The following is a 20379-nucleotide window of genomic DNA, read 5'->3' as shown; positions in this document are numbered from 1 at the left end:
ATATGTAGATTGGTTTTTCAATGTCTTATTATAAAATCATGGCATTGGAGAATGATGAAGGCGAAAATGGGGTGTAAATCGTCGTTGTTATTTTCTCTTTCAATCAAATGAAAATATGTTTGTGTAACTTACTCAAATCGTATAATGATGTGCAAGGTCGTCTCCTCAGGGATTGGCACTTAGAGATGGAATTCGACTAATGAGTAGAATGATGAAGAAAGATTAAAGAGAAGTTGTTAAGGTTGTTTATAAGGAAAATCCTCGCTACAGATTTTATATTGATCTCATACTTTATACACTAGAAAAGGAAGTAGATTAATGATTTTTTTTGAATATTTTTATGGAAGTTTTAGAGATTAGATAATAGGGACAAAAGAGAGTTGAATTTACGGTTGCATGGTGTTTGTTGAAATGTCTGAAAGAGAATATCTAATTTTCGTGTTTTTTCTTACGAGGAACGAGAGGGAATTTATAGTGTTTTATAGAGAGATGGACGTATTTTAAGAACTATATATCCTTTAATTTTGTGGTAATTTTTTGAGATTTTTTAATTATCTTAAAAGTATTTAATTTGGGTTGAAAGAAAATCGATTTCAAAGATGAACTGCAAATTACTCGATGAAATGCGTGAATGAGTTTGTTTTATTTTTCCTGTTTTCGTTTTGCTCGAAATCGATTCAATTCGATTTCGAGTACTTGATTGAGTTTAACTCTTTAGTGTTTATAATTACGAAATGGTCTACTGATCCCAAAAAATGTAGAAGTGTCGATCTTACTGGATTTGGCGAGGGACGGAGGTCGCCAACGGCTTCAGACCTCTGTTCCGGCCGCGTCTTCCTTCAGGTAAGAAAATGTGATCTTCCGTGAATTTCTTCCTCCTTCAGCACTCCCTTCAGGTCGCGGAGCTGTCACTACTGACGACCGAGAGAACCAGAACGAGAGAAGGGCGAATGGGTGCTCAACCGTGCAGAAAAAATGTGAATTTGTAGATTTTGAATTCGGCGGCTAAAAAATCCATTTTCCCCCGATTCACAACCATATTGTAGGTCAGTAATGGTCCGAAGACCAGACTGACCGGTATGGGATATCTCAGGGGGATTTTCCGGCGGCGAATCGGTAGAAAACAGTCTTCTTGATCGCCGGAGTGATATCGCCGGCCACAGAGCCAGCGGTCGACGGTGGGGAAGATGCTGCGATCCCCTGGTCGTTGGGTCTGAGTCATTAGGGGTTCAACGGCTACGATTAAATCGTAGCCGTGGACCCCTTTAAGTTTGGTAGACCCCTGCTCCAGCAGTGATTCCATGTCAGCATCGACTGCCTGCTTGTTCCCCTCCAATTCGTCCAGGATGGAGCACGGCGCTGAGCTGTCTACCTGAAATAAAAGAAAACAAAGACAAAATATAAGGACGATCTTGACTGTTCGATCTTCCGAAGAAAGATCGACGGTCAAGATTAAGACATGGCTTTAATTAAAGCCCGAACTGACACGAGCTTCGGGTCAGGTCAGCTCGGAGCCCATTCAAATTTTAAATCTCGTTCCCCTTAGATTGCGGCCCGATGGGCCACGATCGTTCTCTTCCCGCACTGGCCCGGCCCGATTGCATGTGAGACATGATTATGCAATCCCATATTGACGATTTTAAAAATAGCAAGTGGTATATAAATTTTGCATCTCCTCCAGGATTGAAATTTAGTTCCACTTACTCTTGGGCGCTGACTATATTCCATAGTTCGCTTTGAGGCCACGTCCGTTGATTGGGTTTGTGCTGCGCACGTTGCTCGCGGTGGTGATCTTGGCTGCGGCTACGGGCAGCGACTTAGCTTGCTTGGATGCGGTCCATCTTTTATTCTTCTTCTTTATTTCGTCTTTTTGTTCATTCGTTTAGCCGTAGAATATAATGCTGCACATAGTGATTGAAAGATTGCTATGCTTGTTAACACAAAAACCTGTTAAAATATAATGATGCACATAATGCTTGAAAGATCGCATAAATGAGGAATTTTAACACAAACGCATGCCTCTTCCCTCTTCTTGACCTCTCAAAACCCCTAATGAGCGTTGATTTATATGATTGAATCACGACTCATCAGAGAACTGAAATCAGAAGTGGTGATGGAGAACTGAAATATGAAGTGATGAAGGTTAAAGAATATGATAGAACAATGATGACTGATTTTGCCACTGATGATGTCATAAAATAGAAAGAAATAGTTTCTGCATTAAAAATGGAGTTAAAAACAAGATAGAACTAGACTTGGGTCCTCCTACAAATCCATTTAATGATTGTACAAGGCTGGTGATGCTAGGCTTACCATGGTCACAAGATAGAACTATACTCAATATTTCCTCCACAACAGCCATGGACACCCAAAAATACTAAGCCTGCCCCTTGATATCTCATTTTCCTTCTGGTAAGCTGAAGCTAAGAGAGAAATAAAAGCCCCAAAGCAAGAGAGAAAGCTGTAATTATATTCTCGCTTTCCAAGAATAATTTCAGTGTTATCTTCATCTTTATAATTATGAGTGTACTCCTAGAGTTTCACCAAAGTCCTTGCATCCACTTGAACTATCGACACTGTGAGAATTTCACCATTGAGGTCAAAGAAGCCAAATGAGTTAGTTTCGTATTATCCACATAAATAGTAAAAAAGAATGCATGATCAGATTCTAAATTCAGCCATAAAGAATGATAATTATGTAATTAAGATGTAAGTTAAAACCTAAATGTTGGAAGTTTAAACTTGGATGGAAGTCATACAAATGAGGTATCCTCAATTTTAATAGAAGTTTATCTTAACCAACCATTGAGTTAAGGAAATGAAGGAGACAGCAGGTGATCATGGTGATCCTATGGAGGAGAACGTGTTTACAATATTGTGGATACTATCTAGTCAAATGGCACTTGTGTCCCATAATTTTTGCCTAACAAGTCAAAATTAAATGAATCTTTCACAAGGCATCAGGGAAATAACAAGTTTTGAAACTTTTATCATAGTATTATGGTATTGTATTTGTTAGTATAATTTTATGAAATTTTAGTTATTAAGAAAATCATTTTATAATTCAGATTATAAAACTTTAGTTTATTTAAATATATTTGAGGGGTTTTTTTATACTTTTTGTGATATTCCATTTTTTATGGATTTACATATTTATCTAATTTACATACTGGTCCTAAAAGTTCAAGTCTTTTTTCTTTATATTTCAATGTGTTTTAATGATGATCAGACATACGAAGATTTCCTGTAATTTCCAAATTATAATGTAGATCGTCAACAAGGTTCTCAACAAACCAGGATATCAGCATCATCATAACAACATGAAATATGAAGAAAAAAGATGGATTACGATAAATATGGAGAATTCCAACAGGTTAAAGAAGGGAATAGAAGGCATTTCAAATGTGGCCAAAGGAAATGGAATTCAAAAAAGGAATAAAGGAAAGACCAACATCAATTGTAGACCCCAACGTCAATTTCAAATGTGATCACAATATTCAATCTCAATTTCAATCCGCACATGTAAATAACCAAATTTATAATGAATCTATGATGAATATGATGAAAAAGGATGCGGATGAATCATGGATGATGATAGAGCAGAGTGAAAAAAACTGAAAAGGAGAGAAAATTTAGAAAATAGAAAAGCAAATCAGAACCAACCCCAACATGATAAAGCAATAGGTCAAGTTCAAAGTTAACCTTTAGTAGAACAACCAAGAGAAGAAGATAACCCACCATAATATCTTCAAATTCATTCTGAATTTATAAATAGTAATTCTCTCACTAATTCATTTTCTGTTTATAAAAGAACATAACAACACTTTGTTTCTAAATTCATTTTTTATTTATGAATGAAGGAAATAATGGACGAAAAGAAGAAGATACATATTATTTTAGTTTTCAAAAAAGATTTCTCATTCAGTTACAGATGATAATGTCCATTTGAATGAAAATCATATCCTAAATTGTGATTTGGTATAATATCAAGCATTTCTAATGAAAGCAATTAGATTTTTATGGAGAATTTTTTTACTAAAAAACGGTTTAAATCGATGACAATTGGGAAAAAATATTTTGTCCAAACATTTGATCAAAAATATGTATGGTCAGGGATGAAACAAATAAAATGCCATTAAAATATTTATTATGCATCAAGATCCATGCATGAACTAGTTGGGGGGAGTTATACTATAAATTGTCATATTTATTTTCAAAGTTCATGCATCTATCTAAGTTGGGTGAAAAAACCATGAGCATGAATCCATTTCAGGAACTCCATTTATTGTTCAACATAAGAGTATGTGTATAGAAGTTAGGCACCTAGAACGGATCATGAACATATTATGGATGGTAAAAACTATGTCGAATTATTGTCGAAATATTGTGAGAAAAAACTATGGTTTTAGACAATGTGTGGATGAATCTCAAATGGTAAAGGGTATCTGCAAGATGATGAGAAAACATAAAAAATCAAAATGTCGAATTATTGTAGTTATGGATGGAGTGATGAGTGACTTGTGTGAACCCCACTTCACCACCTTTTATGAGTTGATGTAGTTATGTTTCTTGGTTAACCACTAGCTGAATCATGTATTAGGATAGGGGTGTGCATTTATCAAAGTCATTTGGCACAAAATCACCATTTTCCCTAAAATTATCTTTTAAACCTATATATCTTCTTCTCCTATTTCCCCTCGTTTACCTTGCACCATTTCAAACAATTGGTATTTATGCGTATGTGAACCCATTTCTTACCATTATAATTGACTAATTATGATATGCTTTACTCACAATATTTTTTTGCTTCTTCCTGTTTGTGATATCAGTCTGTCATGTTATCTTTTAGTTCTTATCCCCATATTTGATTTTCATCTACATATTCTCAATCTATTTCATCGCCTTTTCAGAAGCATGGGAGCATTATACAAGACCTTTCTCGAACAGAGATTGAACGGCCAGGGGCAAAATTATCCATTTTCACCCTTTGTTGTCATCTCTGTCACAGACAAACCAGTTTTGGCAACAAAAATGGTGAAAACTACCGGCTGCACGCAGGCAAAGTCCTTGGAGTGTTCCTAAATCAGCCATCTCCACTTATAGATCATTCATGCCCTGTAAACTTGAATTTTTGTCATTTTTCAAGCATCTTTTTCACCAAAATTGATCATTCAACCTTAATCAGATGAAGGTTCTCCTCTCCACCATGGTGGGATGAGTGAGAAAGGGTACAGCCGTCAATGGAGGTCACAAGATGAAAGTGACCCCCACATGGCGGTGAAATCTGGTATGTCATCACACGTATAATTCATATGCATTTATGCAAGTGAAATATAAGAAATTCCACTGAAAATCCTTCAAAAAATATTTTCTCTTTCAGGCATTTCATCAAACACTTGATGATTGTCCCATTTTCAAACTGTTTTTACTCATAATTAACATTTTTAATTCAATAAAAACTTGGAGAAACTACCGAAATTCTCTTATCTAGTTAAAATTTCATTTTTCCCTTTCTCCTGCTGATGGCTAAATGACAATAATAATCTGATTTCACAATTGAAAAATTAGATGAACACTTTCTCATGTATGCTCTCTGAATTTCCTTCATTTATTTAGGTTCCCTAAGCATTTCACAACATTCTATTGTTAAAATAAGAATAATAGAGATAGAAGGATAGATAGATAGGTAGATAGATAGATAGAGAGCAATAGATAGATAGGTAAATAGATAGATAGAGAGCAATAGATAGATAGATAGATAGGTAGATAGGTAGATAAATAGATAGGTAGATAGATAGGTAGGTAGGTAGATAGATAGATAGATAGATAGATGGATAGACAGACATAGATAGAGAGCAATAGATAGGTAGATAGATAGATAGAGAGCAACAGATACATAGATAGATAGGTAGATAGATAGATAGATAGATAGATAGATCGATAGGTAGATAGATAAATAGATAGATAGATAGATAGATAGATAGATAGATAGATAGATAGATAGAGAGAGATAGATAGAGAGAGATAGATAGAGATAGATAGATAGATAGATAGATAGAGAGAGATAGAGAGAGAGAGAGAGAGAGAGAGAGAGAGAGAGAGAGAGAGAGAGAGAGGTGTGATGCGGCAACCAGTCAAACGGAACACATGAGGGAGGGGGAGGGACGACGTTGAAAAAATGAAAGCCTCAGCCAGTGGGACGGCGCCACGTCGGGGTGCGCATCCCGTCGATCAAAGCCACGGCCGCAGGAGAAAAGATCTACTACCTGCGTCTCGAATATTCTAGCCCTTTCTCCAAACTGCCTTTTCCCCACCGTTCGATCGCGTCGCAACGAGCGGACGAGAGTCGCCCACGTAGCCATTCAAGTTCTACGGCGAGCAGTGAACCGTTGAGCAGCTTCTTCTTAGCTGGTGCCATTCGACCACATCGATCAACGACTTCGATCGCAATGTCGTCGTCTTCGATTCTGCGGTCTTCGCCGCCGATCGCGTCGCCATGTTTTTCTTCCTCCGCTCCTCGGCTTGGCCGCAGTTCTCTTCTTCTTCGATCGCCGGCGGCGGCGAATTTCGGATCATGCGGCAAGCGCAGCTTCGCAGCTTCTCCTGCTCGGCGGATCTCCTGTTCCGCTTCTCTTGACAGATCTCCCGCCCTCGATCCGTCGGCCTCCGGCAAGCAAACTAGTTTTGAAGATGTTGCCGCGTTGAAGCTGAGCCTTCTGGTAAGTCTGATTTTGGATTCGTCTATTGCGTTTATCGCGCTCGCGTAGTGATTTCTTGATTAGGTCACTTAACTATTATCGATTTTATTTGTCTTTGAATCATCTCTCTCTGTGGTCCGGTCTAGGGGATTGAGAAGTTGTCATGTTATTTCGCCAAAAAATGTAGCTCCATCACCGTTTGAATATGTTCTTTAACCAGTACTAGTACTTCATAAAACAGAAAAATGTACGATTCGGTGCTGTCTTTCACAGAGTAAATCATCTTCACAGAGTAAATCATCTTCACATGTGTTAATCTGAACATATTTCAACGTCTGATCTATTGGATTTCCAAATTGTCCTGCGCTTTTTCTTTGAAATGATCAGCTCTAGTGCTGACTGCGTTTGGAATTTATATCAGAGTTTCCTGAAACATTTGAATTGCTCGGTTCAATGATATCGTTTGATCTGAGTTCATTATTTTCGATATGAGGTCCTCAACTCTTTTTCACTTTAGACTTGATCTCGGGGATTTCATAATTTTACTGTTATTCTGCTGACAAATTGTAGTCAACACTCCGTGAAACATTCAAATCGCACAGTCCAATGATTGCGTTTAATCCAAGAGCATGTCTTTTTCATAATCGTTAACCAAAGATACAGATGGGATTTCGTGTAATGAGTTTTTCATATTCGTCAATTCCTGTTAAAAAATAATCACAAAAATCTAAACATTTATCTATCCAACCATAAGGTAAATCAGCAGCTACGATCTGTCCCAGAGAATTAAGGCGGCTAAAATTCATGAGTTTTGCTGCTTATTGAGTATCCTCCAACTGAGACTTTCTTGATTGAACTGTAGAATGCCGTCTCCGGATTGAACAGAGGCCTGGCCGCAAGTCAAGAGGATCTGAGAAAGGCAGACGAGGCGGCGAAGGAACTCGAAGCGGCAGGGGGGCCAGTTGACTTGGAAAGAGACCTTGACAAGCTTCAGGGAAGATGGCGATTAGTCTACAGCAGTGCTTTCTCATCCCGCACTCTTGGCGGCAGCCACCCTGGCCCCCCAATTGGACGGCTTCTCCCCATAACTCTCGGCCAGGTGTCTTTACTTCTTTCCATTGATCGATCTTCCTTATTGAACAATTTTGTCTTAGAGTAGATTTTAGTCTATTTTTGGATCACTAATGTTCGTAATGGGATTTAGATATTTCAACTCCACATCAAGATAGTAAGTTATGTTAAGTATGTCTTGTTGATCTAAACTCCCATCTTAGAATCAAGATAGCTGTGGACTCTGATACGTCCTTATGTTCCGTGATTTTCTTTAGTGGTTCAATCTTCAGACCTCAGAGAAGGACAAAAATAAGATAGAAGATGATGAGAGAAAATAATTTGTATCTTTATGCTTGAATGTATAATTTTTGAAAATGTTGTAAATAAGTCGGGTAATTAGTATAATAGGGCTGGTAAATTGTAGATTTAGGTGTTTGATAGATTTACAACTAATCACAGTTGTTTCTCATCATGTTGTTTGCAGGTTTTTCAGAGAATCGATGTTGTGAGCAAGGACTTCGATAACATTGTGGAGCTCCAGTTTGGGGCCCCCTGGCCCCTTCCGCCGGCCGATGCAACCGCTACCTTGGCGCATAAATTTGAAATCCTAGGTCTGTGTTCTTCCTCTGACTTCAGATTCATGCTTCTGGAACATCAAAAATCTGAAGTAAACCACTCGATACAGCAAATTTTTCCTCGCCCAGTTGATTAAAAGCGCCAAAATCGTTTTCAAAGAAAATCAAAATAGGAGAAAAAACCTCTAGATTCAGCTCAACAGATCAATTTCAGGCATTGAAGAAACCCTAGATAATTTTTTAGATGCTTGCGTTCTATAACTTTCTTTATCTTGCACCCCTTTTGAAGAACCTGAATATGATCTAGGATGCGGAAGATTCATGTTTGGAGAACATTGAAGTCTGAGTAGTACTCAATTCCGGAACTGTCCTCTCCCATTCGATATAAATAACTGAGCCCACATCAAAATCTGCTAAAAAATTCCTAAATTCTGCCACAAACCTCCACAAATCAATTCTATAGAATTTGGAGCTGAATTGTAATGTTTGCGTTTGGCTACTTTCATACTGTCACATCCAAACCAAAGAACTGTAATCGAATTGTGTAAAATTACAACTTCAGAATAAATTTGATGATAGTGTCTGTAATGCAGGTCCAGCGAAGATCAGAATTGTATTCGAGAAGACGACGGTGAAAGCAACCGGGAACCTAGCTCAGCTGCCGCCTTTGGAGCTTCCTCGGCTTCCTGATTCTTTGAGGCCGCCGTCCAACACAGGCGCCGGCGAGTTTGAGGTGACCTACGCTGATGAGTCCCTCCGCATTACCAGGGGCGACAGGGACGAGCTCAGGGTCTTTGTCGTCGCCTGATAACGGTCATAATTTATATACTCTTTTTCAAATTACATCAAATTCATATTATTCAATTTTCGTCTGACAATCTGTCATCCGTTCCATCCCTTACCATCGTCTGTTATTTGTCCCTTATTGAACAGATAACAGATCATTGGGTCTGGTGATTTACTCTAAGTTTAATACTGTCCTGTCGCCGTTTTGTCCTGCCCCTCATACGGGTGCCGAAACACATTCAATGCAATCTGTCATCTGTCCCTGAACCGTACCGGGGAAATGACGAAGTAATTGTCATCATCATCATACTCCCTTAGAAAAATGATGATGTTGATGATTTCTTCCGTGAAAAGTAGTCACCATTTTCATCCTGTCATTATTGAGAACTCTATTATGAAGACCATGATAAGAGGTTGGGAGATGGTGGCTCATATCGCAAGTGAAAATTGTTGGCAGTATTAAGCATGAAAGAAGATTGTTTTTTTACAACATATTGTCCATTTATTCTGATAATAGTAAATTATTAAGAACGAAATAAACTCAGAATTCCCATGATAAATGAAAACGAGCGATGTCCTCAATTAGCTCAGGGATTTGAGCCGTTGGATATGCTTGATAAAGGTTGGATAGCTGGCTGAGAAGTGTTTGCTGATTGTTGATATATTATGATACTTGTTGAATTGATTACAGTTTTGAATTCATGTTCTATATAGTTAGCGAATGGGTTAGAAATGGTTGAAACTTGCATCATAATTATGTCTACCTTAGCTGACGTATGAAATTCTGATTTGTGGTAAAATCAAATGATATCCGTTAAATAATCCAGTATGCTGTTATTTTTTAATTTTACATCTGGTTTATAAGACTAATAAATTCACCTGGCTCATAAAATAATTTGGTTTCTGCATTCGTATCATAGAACTATCTTTATTTTCTCATCATATGATTTTAAATCATAATACCAAAAACTAATTGCAAGAAAGCGTCTTAAAAATTTAGGGTTTTAGAAAGAGTTTACTTAGTACTTTGAACTAAAGGGTTATATGTTATTTTGTTGGTTTCAAATTACTCAATAAAATCCAAAGGGGAGGCTGAATTAGGTGCTTAGGAAAGTCTAAACTTCACAAACGATTAGGTATCAAATACTGTTAACAATTCAGGTCACTAAAATAATATTGAGGAACAAGGTAGGAATAGGATGAGTCATCCTATACATTAATATTTCTAAGTATGGCAATTCCTTTATTCTATTCTTGGTATTTCCGTTCTCCATCTCCTTACACTACAACACTATCAACATTCCAGGCCACAAATGCATTAGTCATATGAATAAGGGAAAACATTTTTGAAAATATCATCCAAATTTTCCCAATAATACAAGGTGCTTCAAGTCCCTTGCCTTTGAAACCTCGTATTTCATATATGGCATTCAAATCCTTTTCCCATTTAAACACCAAGGCTCTTCCTCTCGTAAATCAACAGTAAAAAATACAATTCACTTGCAAAAAAGGTTTATCCCAATTGTTTATCGTCTAAAATTAAATAAAAATGTGGGCCCACCATAAAATTTTCTCACATCATCTCAATCTCTGTTTAAGACACTTCTAACTCACAAAATTACTTTTATTATCTTCCAATATATATTTATTCTAATTTCAATGTGTTTATCAATCCAAAATTATTATTTTTATTAAAAATAACCTTTTTGGTATCTAAATATAATTAAAATAACTGTGGATGCAAACAGTAATTTTTGATCCATGAATATCTAGTGATCTAATAAATAATATTTCTGAATTATAGTGTGATATGCATACATATCTTATAATTATTATTCACACTTTTTATGCTTGAATACTTTTTTAATTTCATATCCAAAAAGCATTCAAAGTTATAATTGACTCAAATATTTGAGTAGTGGATGATTGAGTATATAACTTGATAAACCCAAAATGAGTCATGAAACTATACATATTTTAGGGCCATTTTGGCATTATTCTATTGATTTTACCTTCATCTTTTTATGAATTTTCATATCATGCATTAAATGAAGCCTTAGGCTAAAACAATACATTTTAATGTATTTTAGCATAATTTAGAAGTCCAATTATTTTCATGCAAAGTAATTTTTGAAATTATTATTTTTAATGGGTTAAATTCTCCATAATGGCTATTCTAAATTTTGTAGGATAGAAATTAAATAATTAAAAGAAAGAAAAAAATGGGTTTGTAATGAGCTCAGTGTAGCAGCACTCAAGCCAGCCGCAGGCAGGTGAACACGAGGCTCCCAATCTTGCCCGCAGCTAGAAATTGCCTATGCAAGGTGCAAGCACCAAGGTAGGCAAGCACAATACAAGGAGCCGCAATACAGGCCACAAAAAGCCAAAACACACACACACCCAACAGACGTACAACAACGCTCGTGTACACGCGCGGGGAAGGGAGTAATTAATTAGTTGAAGATAAATGAAATGAAAGTATATAGCTATATATGTTTTAAATTTATTCCATTTGGGATTAACTTTTGTATTCTTTGCAAATTGCAAGCCTGCAAGGCCTACAAAAGATAATAGGGGGATCACAAGCCAATAGGTCGTGCTCTTAAGCAAAAGAGAAAGAGACTATTACCCGGATTTGAGCTTACTTAGTTCGAAGCTCACATCATAAATGGATTGTTTAAGTATTCCAATATAATCTCTGCCATCCGATTTCTTAAGGAAGATCGGACGACAAGATCTTCTTATTCATATTAATTTTCTTTCTTTTTCTTTTGCAGGTGCTTGATTGGTTGAAATTGATGATGATGATGTCAGGGCCCTCCATGGGAGAATCAGAATAGAGAAAAAGGCTGATAAGGCCCCCTAACAATGATGCTGATGTGATTAGGGGTACACCAAATTAAAAAGGTCCATGTTTGTGACTTAACTGTAGTCATTAACCCTTAATCGCATGAGATTCAATGGCCAAGGGGCAGATATTGATGGAGTTATATGTGGCCGGCAAGCCTATCACACATTCCATATCTCATTCCATGTTCATTAATAGAACATAATCATTATAGTGCACGTGTGATGATTATAATAAAGTCCATGAATACATGATTGGACTTAGCGAATTACGATGAGATCGTAATACGCAGATCACTAGTCTTTTAGCATGTGTTCTAAATCATATATGAAGGATACTCGACAAGGATATCAAAATATCCATATATAATAGCACTATCAAGCCTCACCCATGTGATGAGTTTGGCCAATCCGTATCCATTAGTGTCGAGACACTAAGGATAGATAGTGGGTTTTCTTTAGTGGAAAGAGTTCATTCAATTGATCCGTACAAATCCTTGAATGGTAATACACCAAAACTGTCAATTAGGTTCACGTCACGGTTGTATAAGTGGTCCTTAGACCTAAGACACCAAAGACATCTTGTGAACAGACAGTTTTACTTCGACTTATCATGGGATTCTAAATAATTAGTTCAGGTACATCAAGAAGTGCATGAAGATGGTTGAGTTGTCAAGATGGGATCATCTGCCCTTAGTTCAAGAGGTGATAGCTCAAGGAGGATGATGCGATGAAGTCCTTGGCCCAAACAATGCAATATCGAAGAAAAGTTCTCCGATGATTTCTGAATGCATTAGTACTTACTCGAATGACCAATGAGGAATTGATAGTTGATTATACCCTAAGTTGTCCTAAGAGCGTCAAGTGGATGAGGGACTACACATACACGATAACCGATGATGAATAGGTTGCATAAGTGAGTTGATACACACTCCATTGTATCTTTTAGGGCACGAGGTGTAGCTTGGCACCCCACATGTTGGAGAGTCAACCTATTAATTGGGTCAAATCAATTTGACATTAATTAATCTATATGATGATATAGTTAATTAATTTGGAAGGCTAATAAAGGTTATTGGGTTGTTGGAGTCATTCATTAGATTAATAAATGGGCCTAGAGGGTCACACACAAATGGTCTTTAGATGTCAGGAGATATACTTAAGTGGGGTGTTTTTATGAAAAATGTCCACTTAATATAAATAAGGAAGGCCCTGAATAGTTAATTCATCCAGACCAGAATATTTCATGGGCCTTCCCCTTCTTCTCCTTCTCCCCACACCTTTCCACTCCCGATGCAATTGAACCATACCCAGTTGATAATGAGTTTACTGAATCTCTGAATAGCATAATCTAGTCTTATCGTGACTAACATCAGATTTCATCCTATTTTAGTATTACGGCATCTTTAAGGCATTAATCAGGTATGCTGTGCATGTCAGACATTTTACCCTAAACCCTAAACCCTAAACCTTAAACCCTAAACCCTAAACCCTAAACCCTAAACCCTAAACCCTAAACCCTAAAACCCTAACCCCTAAACCCTAAACCCTAAACCCTAAACCCTAAACCCTAAACCCTAAACCCTAAACCCTAAACCCTAAAACCCTAAACCCTAAACCCTAAACCCTAAACCCTAAACCCTAAACCCTAAACCCTAAAACCCTAAACCCTAAAACCCTAAACCCTAAACCCTAAAACCCTAAACCCTAAAACCCTAAACCCTAAACCCTAAACCCTAAACCCTAAACCCTAAACCCTAAACCCTAAACCCTAAACTATTTTTTCCCAAAATTTACCTTCTAAAAATATATTTTAAAAATGATACCCATAAACTGCATTTATTATTATAATCTACATATAAATCATATCATATTATAAATATTCACTTCATAATTAATCTTTCTTATCCTTTAATATTTTGTTAACCTCTCTCTCTATCTAGTTAACTAATAATTTTTAATATTAAAATGTATCCTATCTTACAAACTACTTGATTCTGACTATTTTTTCCCAAAATTTACCTTCTAAAAATATATTTTAAAAATGATACCCATAAACTGCATTTATTATTATAATCTACCTATAAATCATATCATATTATAAATATTCACTTCATAATTAATCTTTTTTATCCTAAAATATTTTGTCAACCTCTCTCTCTATCTAGTTAACTAATAATTTTTAATATTAAAATGTATCCTATCTAACAAACTACTTGATTCTTCTAAAATTTAATACCTTCTTTCTCACCTATATCCATTAAGCTATTATAATATATAACCCTCTCTGTCTCATTATGTAAGGCCCCAAAGTAGGCAGCATTTCCTACACAAAGGCATGCATCGGGGTGGTGACATCCGGCCCTAATCTTTAAAGCCAAGGCCCTTTTGGTGCTCGTCCTCGTCGTGCGCAATGACGTCGAATCAAGGAACGTCGGGCGTCGATATGGATGATAACATGATATATGTGTGTGTGTTTACAGACATTTTAGATGTTTTTGGTATTATTAATTTAGAATTTATGATGTTATCATTTGAATTAACTTAATATTTATGCAATAGCTATAAATTCCAATTTTGCACATTATGGTTATTTTTTTAACTAACTTCCTTGACTTGTTTGAAGTCAAGAAGTTTTATTACTGATTAGTATTTTGAAGTTCCAAATGTGCAGAAATTTAAAAGAATGAGGAGCTACAATTCTTAAGGAGTTGAAGAATTTTTTGGGAGCTTAGTGATCCTCAAAATGGGCTGGAATGATGAAATGGTTGTGGGCTTCTAAAAGAGAAATCAGAGGGGGTTAGGCCACGATCTGACCTGCCTAATGGCCTTTCAAATAACTTGAAAAAGAAAGAAGATGGAAATTACAAGGCAAAGCTCTCAACCAATGGAGAAAAAGAGGAAAAATGGCAAGGAAAGAGAGTAGAAAATGCCGGAAGGGGTATTTTAGTGATTTGTCATATGTATAAATACTCTTTTTCTCTCTCATTTACCCTCATTATGGACGTACTCTAGAAAGTGGCTGGCCATCAGGACAAGGGATATTTCAGAATCCAGGTTGTTCAACCTGCTTAATGTAAGTTTGTTGAAGTTTTTATTCAATCATGTCTCTTGTTTGCATTGAAAAATGTCTGATCCTAGAAAAATATAAGGATGCAGGCCTGATAGGAATCACTGAGGGCTGAATACACTTGCATTGAGGCTTTAGGAGCCTATATTTATATTTTTTCTCATCATTATCCATCCATTTACCCTTGAAATCCGTCACTTTCTCACTATAAAGACTCATTTTCCTTACTTTCTCACTTTAGAATCGGCTATTTGTCTCTCTAGATATTCATCATATTCCTAGTTCATCCCCCAAATTTCATAAAAAATCTCCTTCATTTACACCTTCAAATTCCATCTCAAACTCCCTCTACACCATCTCTTCATTTTCTCTCTCCATTTCCTCATTTCGACCTTTTTTCTCTCTAAAACAGTTTCTCTCTCTAAAATCTATCCCTATCTCTATCTAGATTCCCCATCATTTCCTATTTCAATCCCGAAGAAATTTCCTAAAAAAATCAATTTCCAACCTTCACAATCCAAGTCTCCTCCCATTTCCGCTGCTGTTGTGTGGTGGCGTGTGTTGCACGTTAGCGCGCATGTGCTAGCGAGTGCATTTGCCATCTGGTCATGTGCGTACGCTGCAGCTGCATCCTCCAGGCACAGCGGCTCTCTCTCTTAGGACTTAGCCGAAAATTGGCTAAGTCCAGGAGGGGGTCGACTGGGTAGAACCGGTCCAACCAGGTCGAACCGGTCCAATTGGGTTGAAGTTGACCTTTAAAAGAAAACTAAAAAAGATATTCTCAGTTGGGCCAGCCCAATTGGGCTAACCTGTTAGCCTGTTTAGCAGACCCGATTTGCACCACCGACCCAAAGGCCCAAACGAGATAGCGACACCCCCGTTTTCGCTGTCACCGCGCTCCACAACCTCTCCACCTCCACAGCCGGTGATCGCCGGAGCAGGTATTTTTTGTCATTTTCTCCATTTAAAAATCATAAAAATTAGGGAAATTAGGAAATATTATTTTCTACATTTAAAATTTCCAAAAAATAGGAAAAATCCCTAAAATTCGTATAATCAATTTCTAGATTTAACATCTAATTTTTTTGAAAAACTCTCTAACTCTAATTTTTAATATTTTTAATATTTGGAGTAAATTAAATTTCATAAAATACTAAAGATATTTATTTTTTATTTCTGTTGTTAATTAAATTAGGAAAACTAGTGTAAAATATTTTTGGTGTTTTTCCTTGGGTTTCTACTTCAATTTAAACCATATAAAATTATATAAGCTAACTAAAAATCCATAAAATCCTAGAATTTATATCTTTTCATCTTTAAACTCATTTCCTTCATTTCAAGATTCATAAAATTCAGAAATTAAATTTCTGCCTCTGTATGGATCACCCCTATACATGCCTATATTAATTATACAGTGTTTAAGTAGAAATTTTCATAAATAGTGTTGGTTAATTCTGAATTAAAACAACGACATAAAACCCCCTAAGGTTAGACTTATCATGGGACACAGAGGCTGGGCAGTAGAGCTGCAAGCGTTGTACTCAGGCAGCGCGTACGCGCTGTGGGGACAATGCAGGCATGTCGCGAGCATCGCCTGTGCGGGGGGCGGGGCGGGAGACTTCTCGCCATGAGACTAAGGCATTAGCGCACATAGAGCACCAAGATATTTGTGGGATGCGGGGCGCTCCAGCAAGTAGTGCTGGACGCGCAGCGCCCAGCTTGGGGCGCGGAGCATGGCAATGTCTACGTGGACCCCGCGCGATGGTGTCAGCACGGGTACTAGTGGCACTGAAAGCGTCAAGGCTGGGGTTGGGGTGGCAGGTGTGTCCAGTGCCAAGGTCCACGGATGCATGGCGCCCAGTCTGGGGACACACTTGTAACAGTGGTGCTGGTAGGCGTGTGATGAAGGCAAATTGCGTATTAATTTTAATTTGTCGTTGTAATTAATTTGCCTACAATCAAATAAATTTAATAAAGTATAGATACTTACTCAAGTGTATAGTATGAGTAAGGTCGTCTCCACAGGGACTGGCCTTTAGGTTTATATTCAATAAATGAGTTGTTATTTATTAAGATATAATGATAATACTAAAGCTAATAAGAATGAGAAGAGATAAGTAATTAATAAGTAGAGGAGATATTAGTTTAGTAAGATTAGTATGGAAGAAAATATCTAAGATTATATATATATATGTACCATAGATACTAGGAATAATAAAGAATTGAAGAGGTTAGATATTATATGTAGGAAGGATAATAAAATAGATAGTGAAAAGGTAGATAAGAATTTAATAAGGCTGAGTAGTTTAATAAGAGCAAATTATAAGAAGTAGAAGATGTCAAATAGAGGAAGACTTAGCAATTATCTAATTATAATACGATTAAGTATTTAGAAATATATATTTAGAGAGAATGGAAGGGTTAGAGTAGTATTTATATATACTAAGAAGGTAGATTAGAGTAGGATAGACATATTAGTACTAGTAAATAAGAATGTACATTAGTGTAGGTTCGTTTATAGTAGTATAATATTATTTATATAAGTATGATATTTGTTCTATAATTAGTATATATCTTGTAATAGTTTTTATAGTTTTATAAATATTTTTATGGTTTTTGTAATCGATTCAAAATGGGTTGATTTAGTCGAACACCCGAGAGGTGTTCGATCAAATGACCGTTAGGAGGTCGAAGAAGAGATATATATGTAGTATTTACTTAATAGTGAAATTTTTTATATATTTTATAAGGGAATATCGATTAGAAGGGTGTTTCTGTCGAACGCCCGTGAGATGTTCGACAGAATGCCCATAAGAAGTCGGGTAAGAAGGATATTATATATATATATATATATTATATTTTTATAAGATATATATGGATCGAACTTAGGTAAATCACAATGTATTCATCGTACCGGTGAAGTGTTTGATGAAATGCTTAAGAAAAGTCGTGGTGATAAAATTCTACGAAACTCGATCGGTCTCAGATTGTGAACAAAATCATGCATTCAGAGTATCAAGGAACATAAAAATCAACCAAAGAAAATCGTGATAGCACCTGAATCGCCCTGATTCGATGAGAAAAGGTGGCGGCGCCGATCGCCGCCCCCTAACTTTGGTATGCGGTATCTTTGCTCGTCTCTTCCATGCTAGCGCGAATCCAGGTGACTCAGCTTCTCTTCGGCGCCTTCCGGAGCTCCAAGAGAGGTTGGAGGGTTGTCACGCCCCTCTTTCTGCTCTCGGTGCCGCCCGATGGGATCTCAGCCGCCATAATGGCTTAAGGATGAAAGATTGATCGGAAGATCGGTCGAAAGATTGATCGGAAGATCGATCGAAAGATAATGGAATTCGGGGCATTCGGCCCCTTTTAATGGCTTGGGAGGGACCTCAGAGGCCGTCCGATGAAGGGGAACAGTCCTAGGGGTCTTCCCCCACCGTTGGATCCCTAATGGTCCCTCTTGCCAGCCAAAAACGGCCTCCGGCCGGCGACGTCGACGGCCAGGGGCGAGGGTGGACCAAAATGCCCCTGGCCATTGGAGATTATTCAACAGAGTCTGCCGCCACGTCAGCGAGCCCGATCAGCCGCCCCGTCAGCAGCGCTTCTTCTGATTCGTCTGCCGAAGGGTCCCACAGCCGTGTCACCTAAAAAAAAAGAAATAAAGTATTTAAATTCGGCGAGATAGATCTCCACTGTCTGATCTTCTTAAAGAAGATCAGACTGCGGAGATCATATCCGCCTCTTTAAATAAGCCCAAAAAGGCACGGGCTTCTGGCTGGCGTGGCTCGGAGCCCAGTTTATTCTTTTTTTTCCTTATTATTTTCTTAAGATGGCAGCCCGTTGGGCCGCGATCGTGATCCAGCTCTGTGGCCCGGCCCGATGCGAATGAAATAGCATGGGATTTACATCCCATATTGAAAACGTTTAAAAAACGAAGTGGTATATAATGTTTTAGGATTTAATTTGAAGAATCGAAATGAAATGCGATCTCCTTGAGCCTGCACTGGGCACGATTAGGGCCTGCTCTAGACTCCTTATGCATAGATTTCACGGGCGGCTGGGCCGGCTCGAGTGCGCCACACTAGTCGGTCAGGCTGCTGACTTTGAAGCCTATCGTGAGGTCTGCTCCTTAGCCGGCCCAAATAGGCCATCTTTTTTTACTTTATCATTATATATCTTTCTTTTTCATGACATTTTCTCTATTTGTTTCTTCTCTTAATTTCTCCAACTTCCTCTTCTTCCCTGCAATAGCATACATACTAAATAGAGCCTTAGAAAATTAAACGGTCCTAAATGTTTGACTAACAAATTTTTGAAGTTCTAAAACATGCATAAAATTGACCTTAAAATGCATTATTTCGTCGTTTGCTCTATTTAATGCAGGGACTGTAAAATTATTGTAAAATTGGAGAAAATGCATGTGAAATGATCCCAAAATGCCATTAAAATATGTATAATTACATTACATATTTTGGATCTATCAGCGTGCGCAGGGGGCTGCGGGTCTCAAGGTGCAGGAGCGACACTACCCAGGTGCACGACACCTCTTCTCGCTACTTTGGTATCATCCATGGTCTCCCCCCACGTAAAAATTACAACTACGATGTAATATCTTTTGATAGATAATGGAATGGGCCTATTCATGTATGGGGCTGCGTCCCCACCCCTTCTCCTTAACCTCCTTGCATTCTAATGCTATTACTCTAGACTTCTACTGCACAATCGAAGGCTGGTCAATGTCCTTTTCCAAGAATTGAGGCCTAAACGCATTCAATCCAAGCATTGTTCCTAGCTCAGGATTTGATCGTGTGATGCATTAACATACACATAATCAAAATTTGTCTCTCTTATCTATTATAATTCTCATCTCCTTTTTTATATTTTTTTGCCGTATATTACATTTCATAAAAAACAAAATTCCAATGCTCTAGTTACGACATCTATCTCTTATACCCTATGTATAACCTAATAATCATAGTCTAATTACTAATATCTCTAATTACCTTACCTATATTACATCTTAATTAAAATTTTCAATATTACGCTTCTAGCACCCATCCTTATACCAGCCTCAATTATAATATCATCAATTCATCTCAACACCCTACATTCTAGCTATGTTTATATTTATAAACCATATTAATCCTAAAAGTAATACATATAATATCTTATATTATCTCTCCCTATTTCCTATGCTGTTTAATACAATCCTCTACTGCGCATTGTTACATATTATCCTGGATCCTTTCTTCTTTTAATTACTTTCCCCCACTTACTAATCACTTATTTTCCACCCTTTCACTTTCTTTATTAGATCTACTCATGTCTTATATTATCTTATTATATACTAAAT

The 20379-nt window shown here is 37.2% G+C and overlaps 1 protein-coding gene across 1 annotated transcript; it reads left to right on the top strand.

Moving 5' to 3' along the window:
• Positions 1-6394: 6394 nt before the first annotated feature.
• On the top strand, positions 6395-9204 carry FIB4 (Plastid-lipid associated protein PAP / fibrillin family protein). The gene is made up of 4 exons (XM_078571712.1): positions 6395-6719; positions 7561-7797; positions 8236-8362; positions 8920-9204. Exons 1-4 carry the CDS (start codon positions 6450-6452, stop codon positions 9132-9134), a joined length of 849 nt encoding a protein of 282 aa, XP_078427838.1. The 5' UTR covers positions 6395-6449; the 3' UTR covers positions 9135-9204.
• The last annotated feature ends 11175 nt before the right edge of the window (positions 9205-20379 follow it).

The sequence above is a fragment of the Wolffia australiana genome, chromosome 2, assembly GCF_029677425.1.
Source record: "Wolffia australiana isolate 7733 chromosome 2, ASM2967742v1".
Lineage (NCBI taxonomy): Eukaryota > Viridiplantae > Streptophyta > Magnoliopsida > Alismatales > Araceae > Wolffia > Wolffia australiana.
Note: the sequence above shows the minus strand (reverse complement) of the source record. Positions and strands in the feature narration are given on the sequence as shown.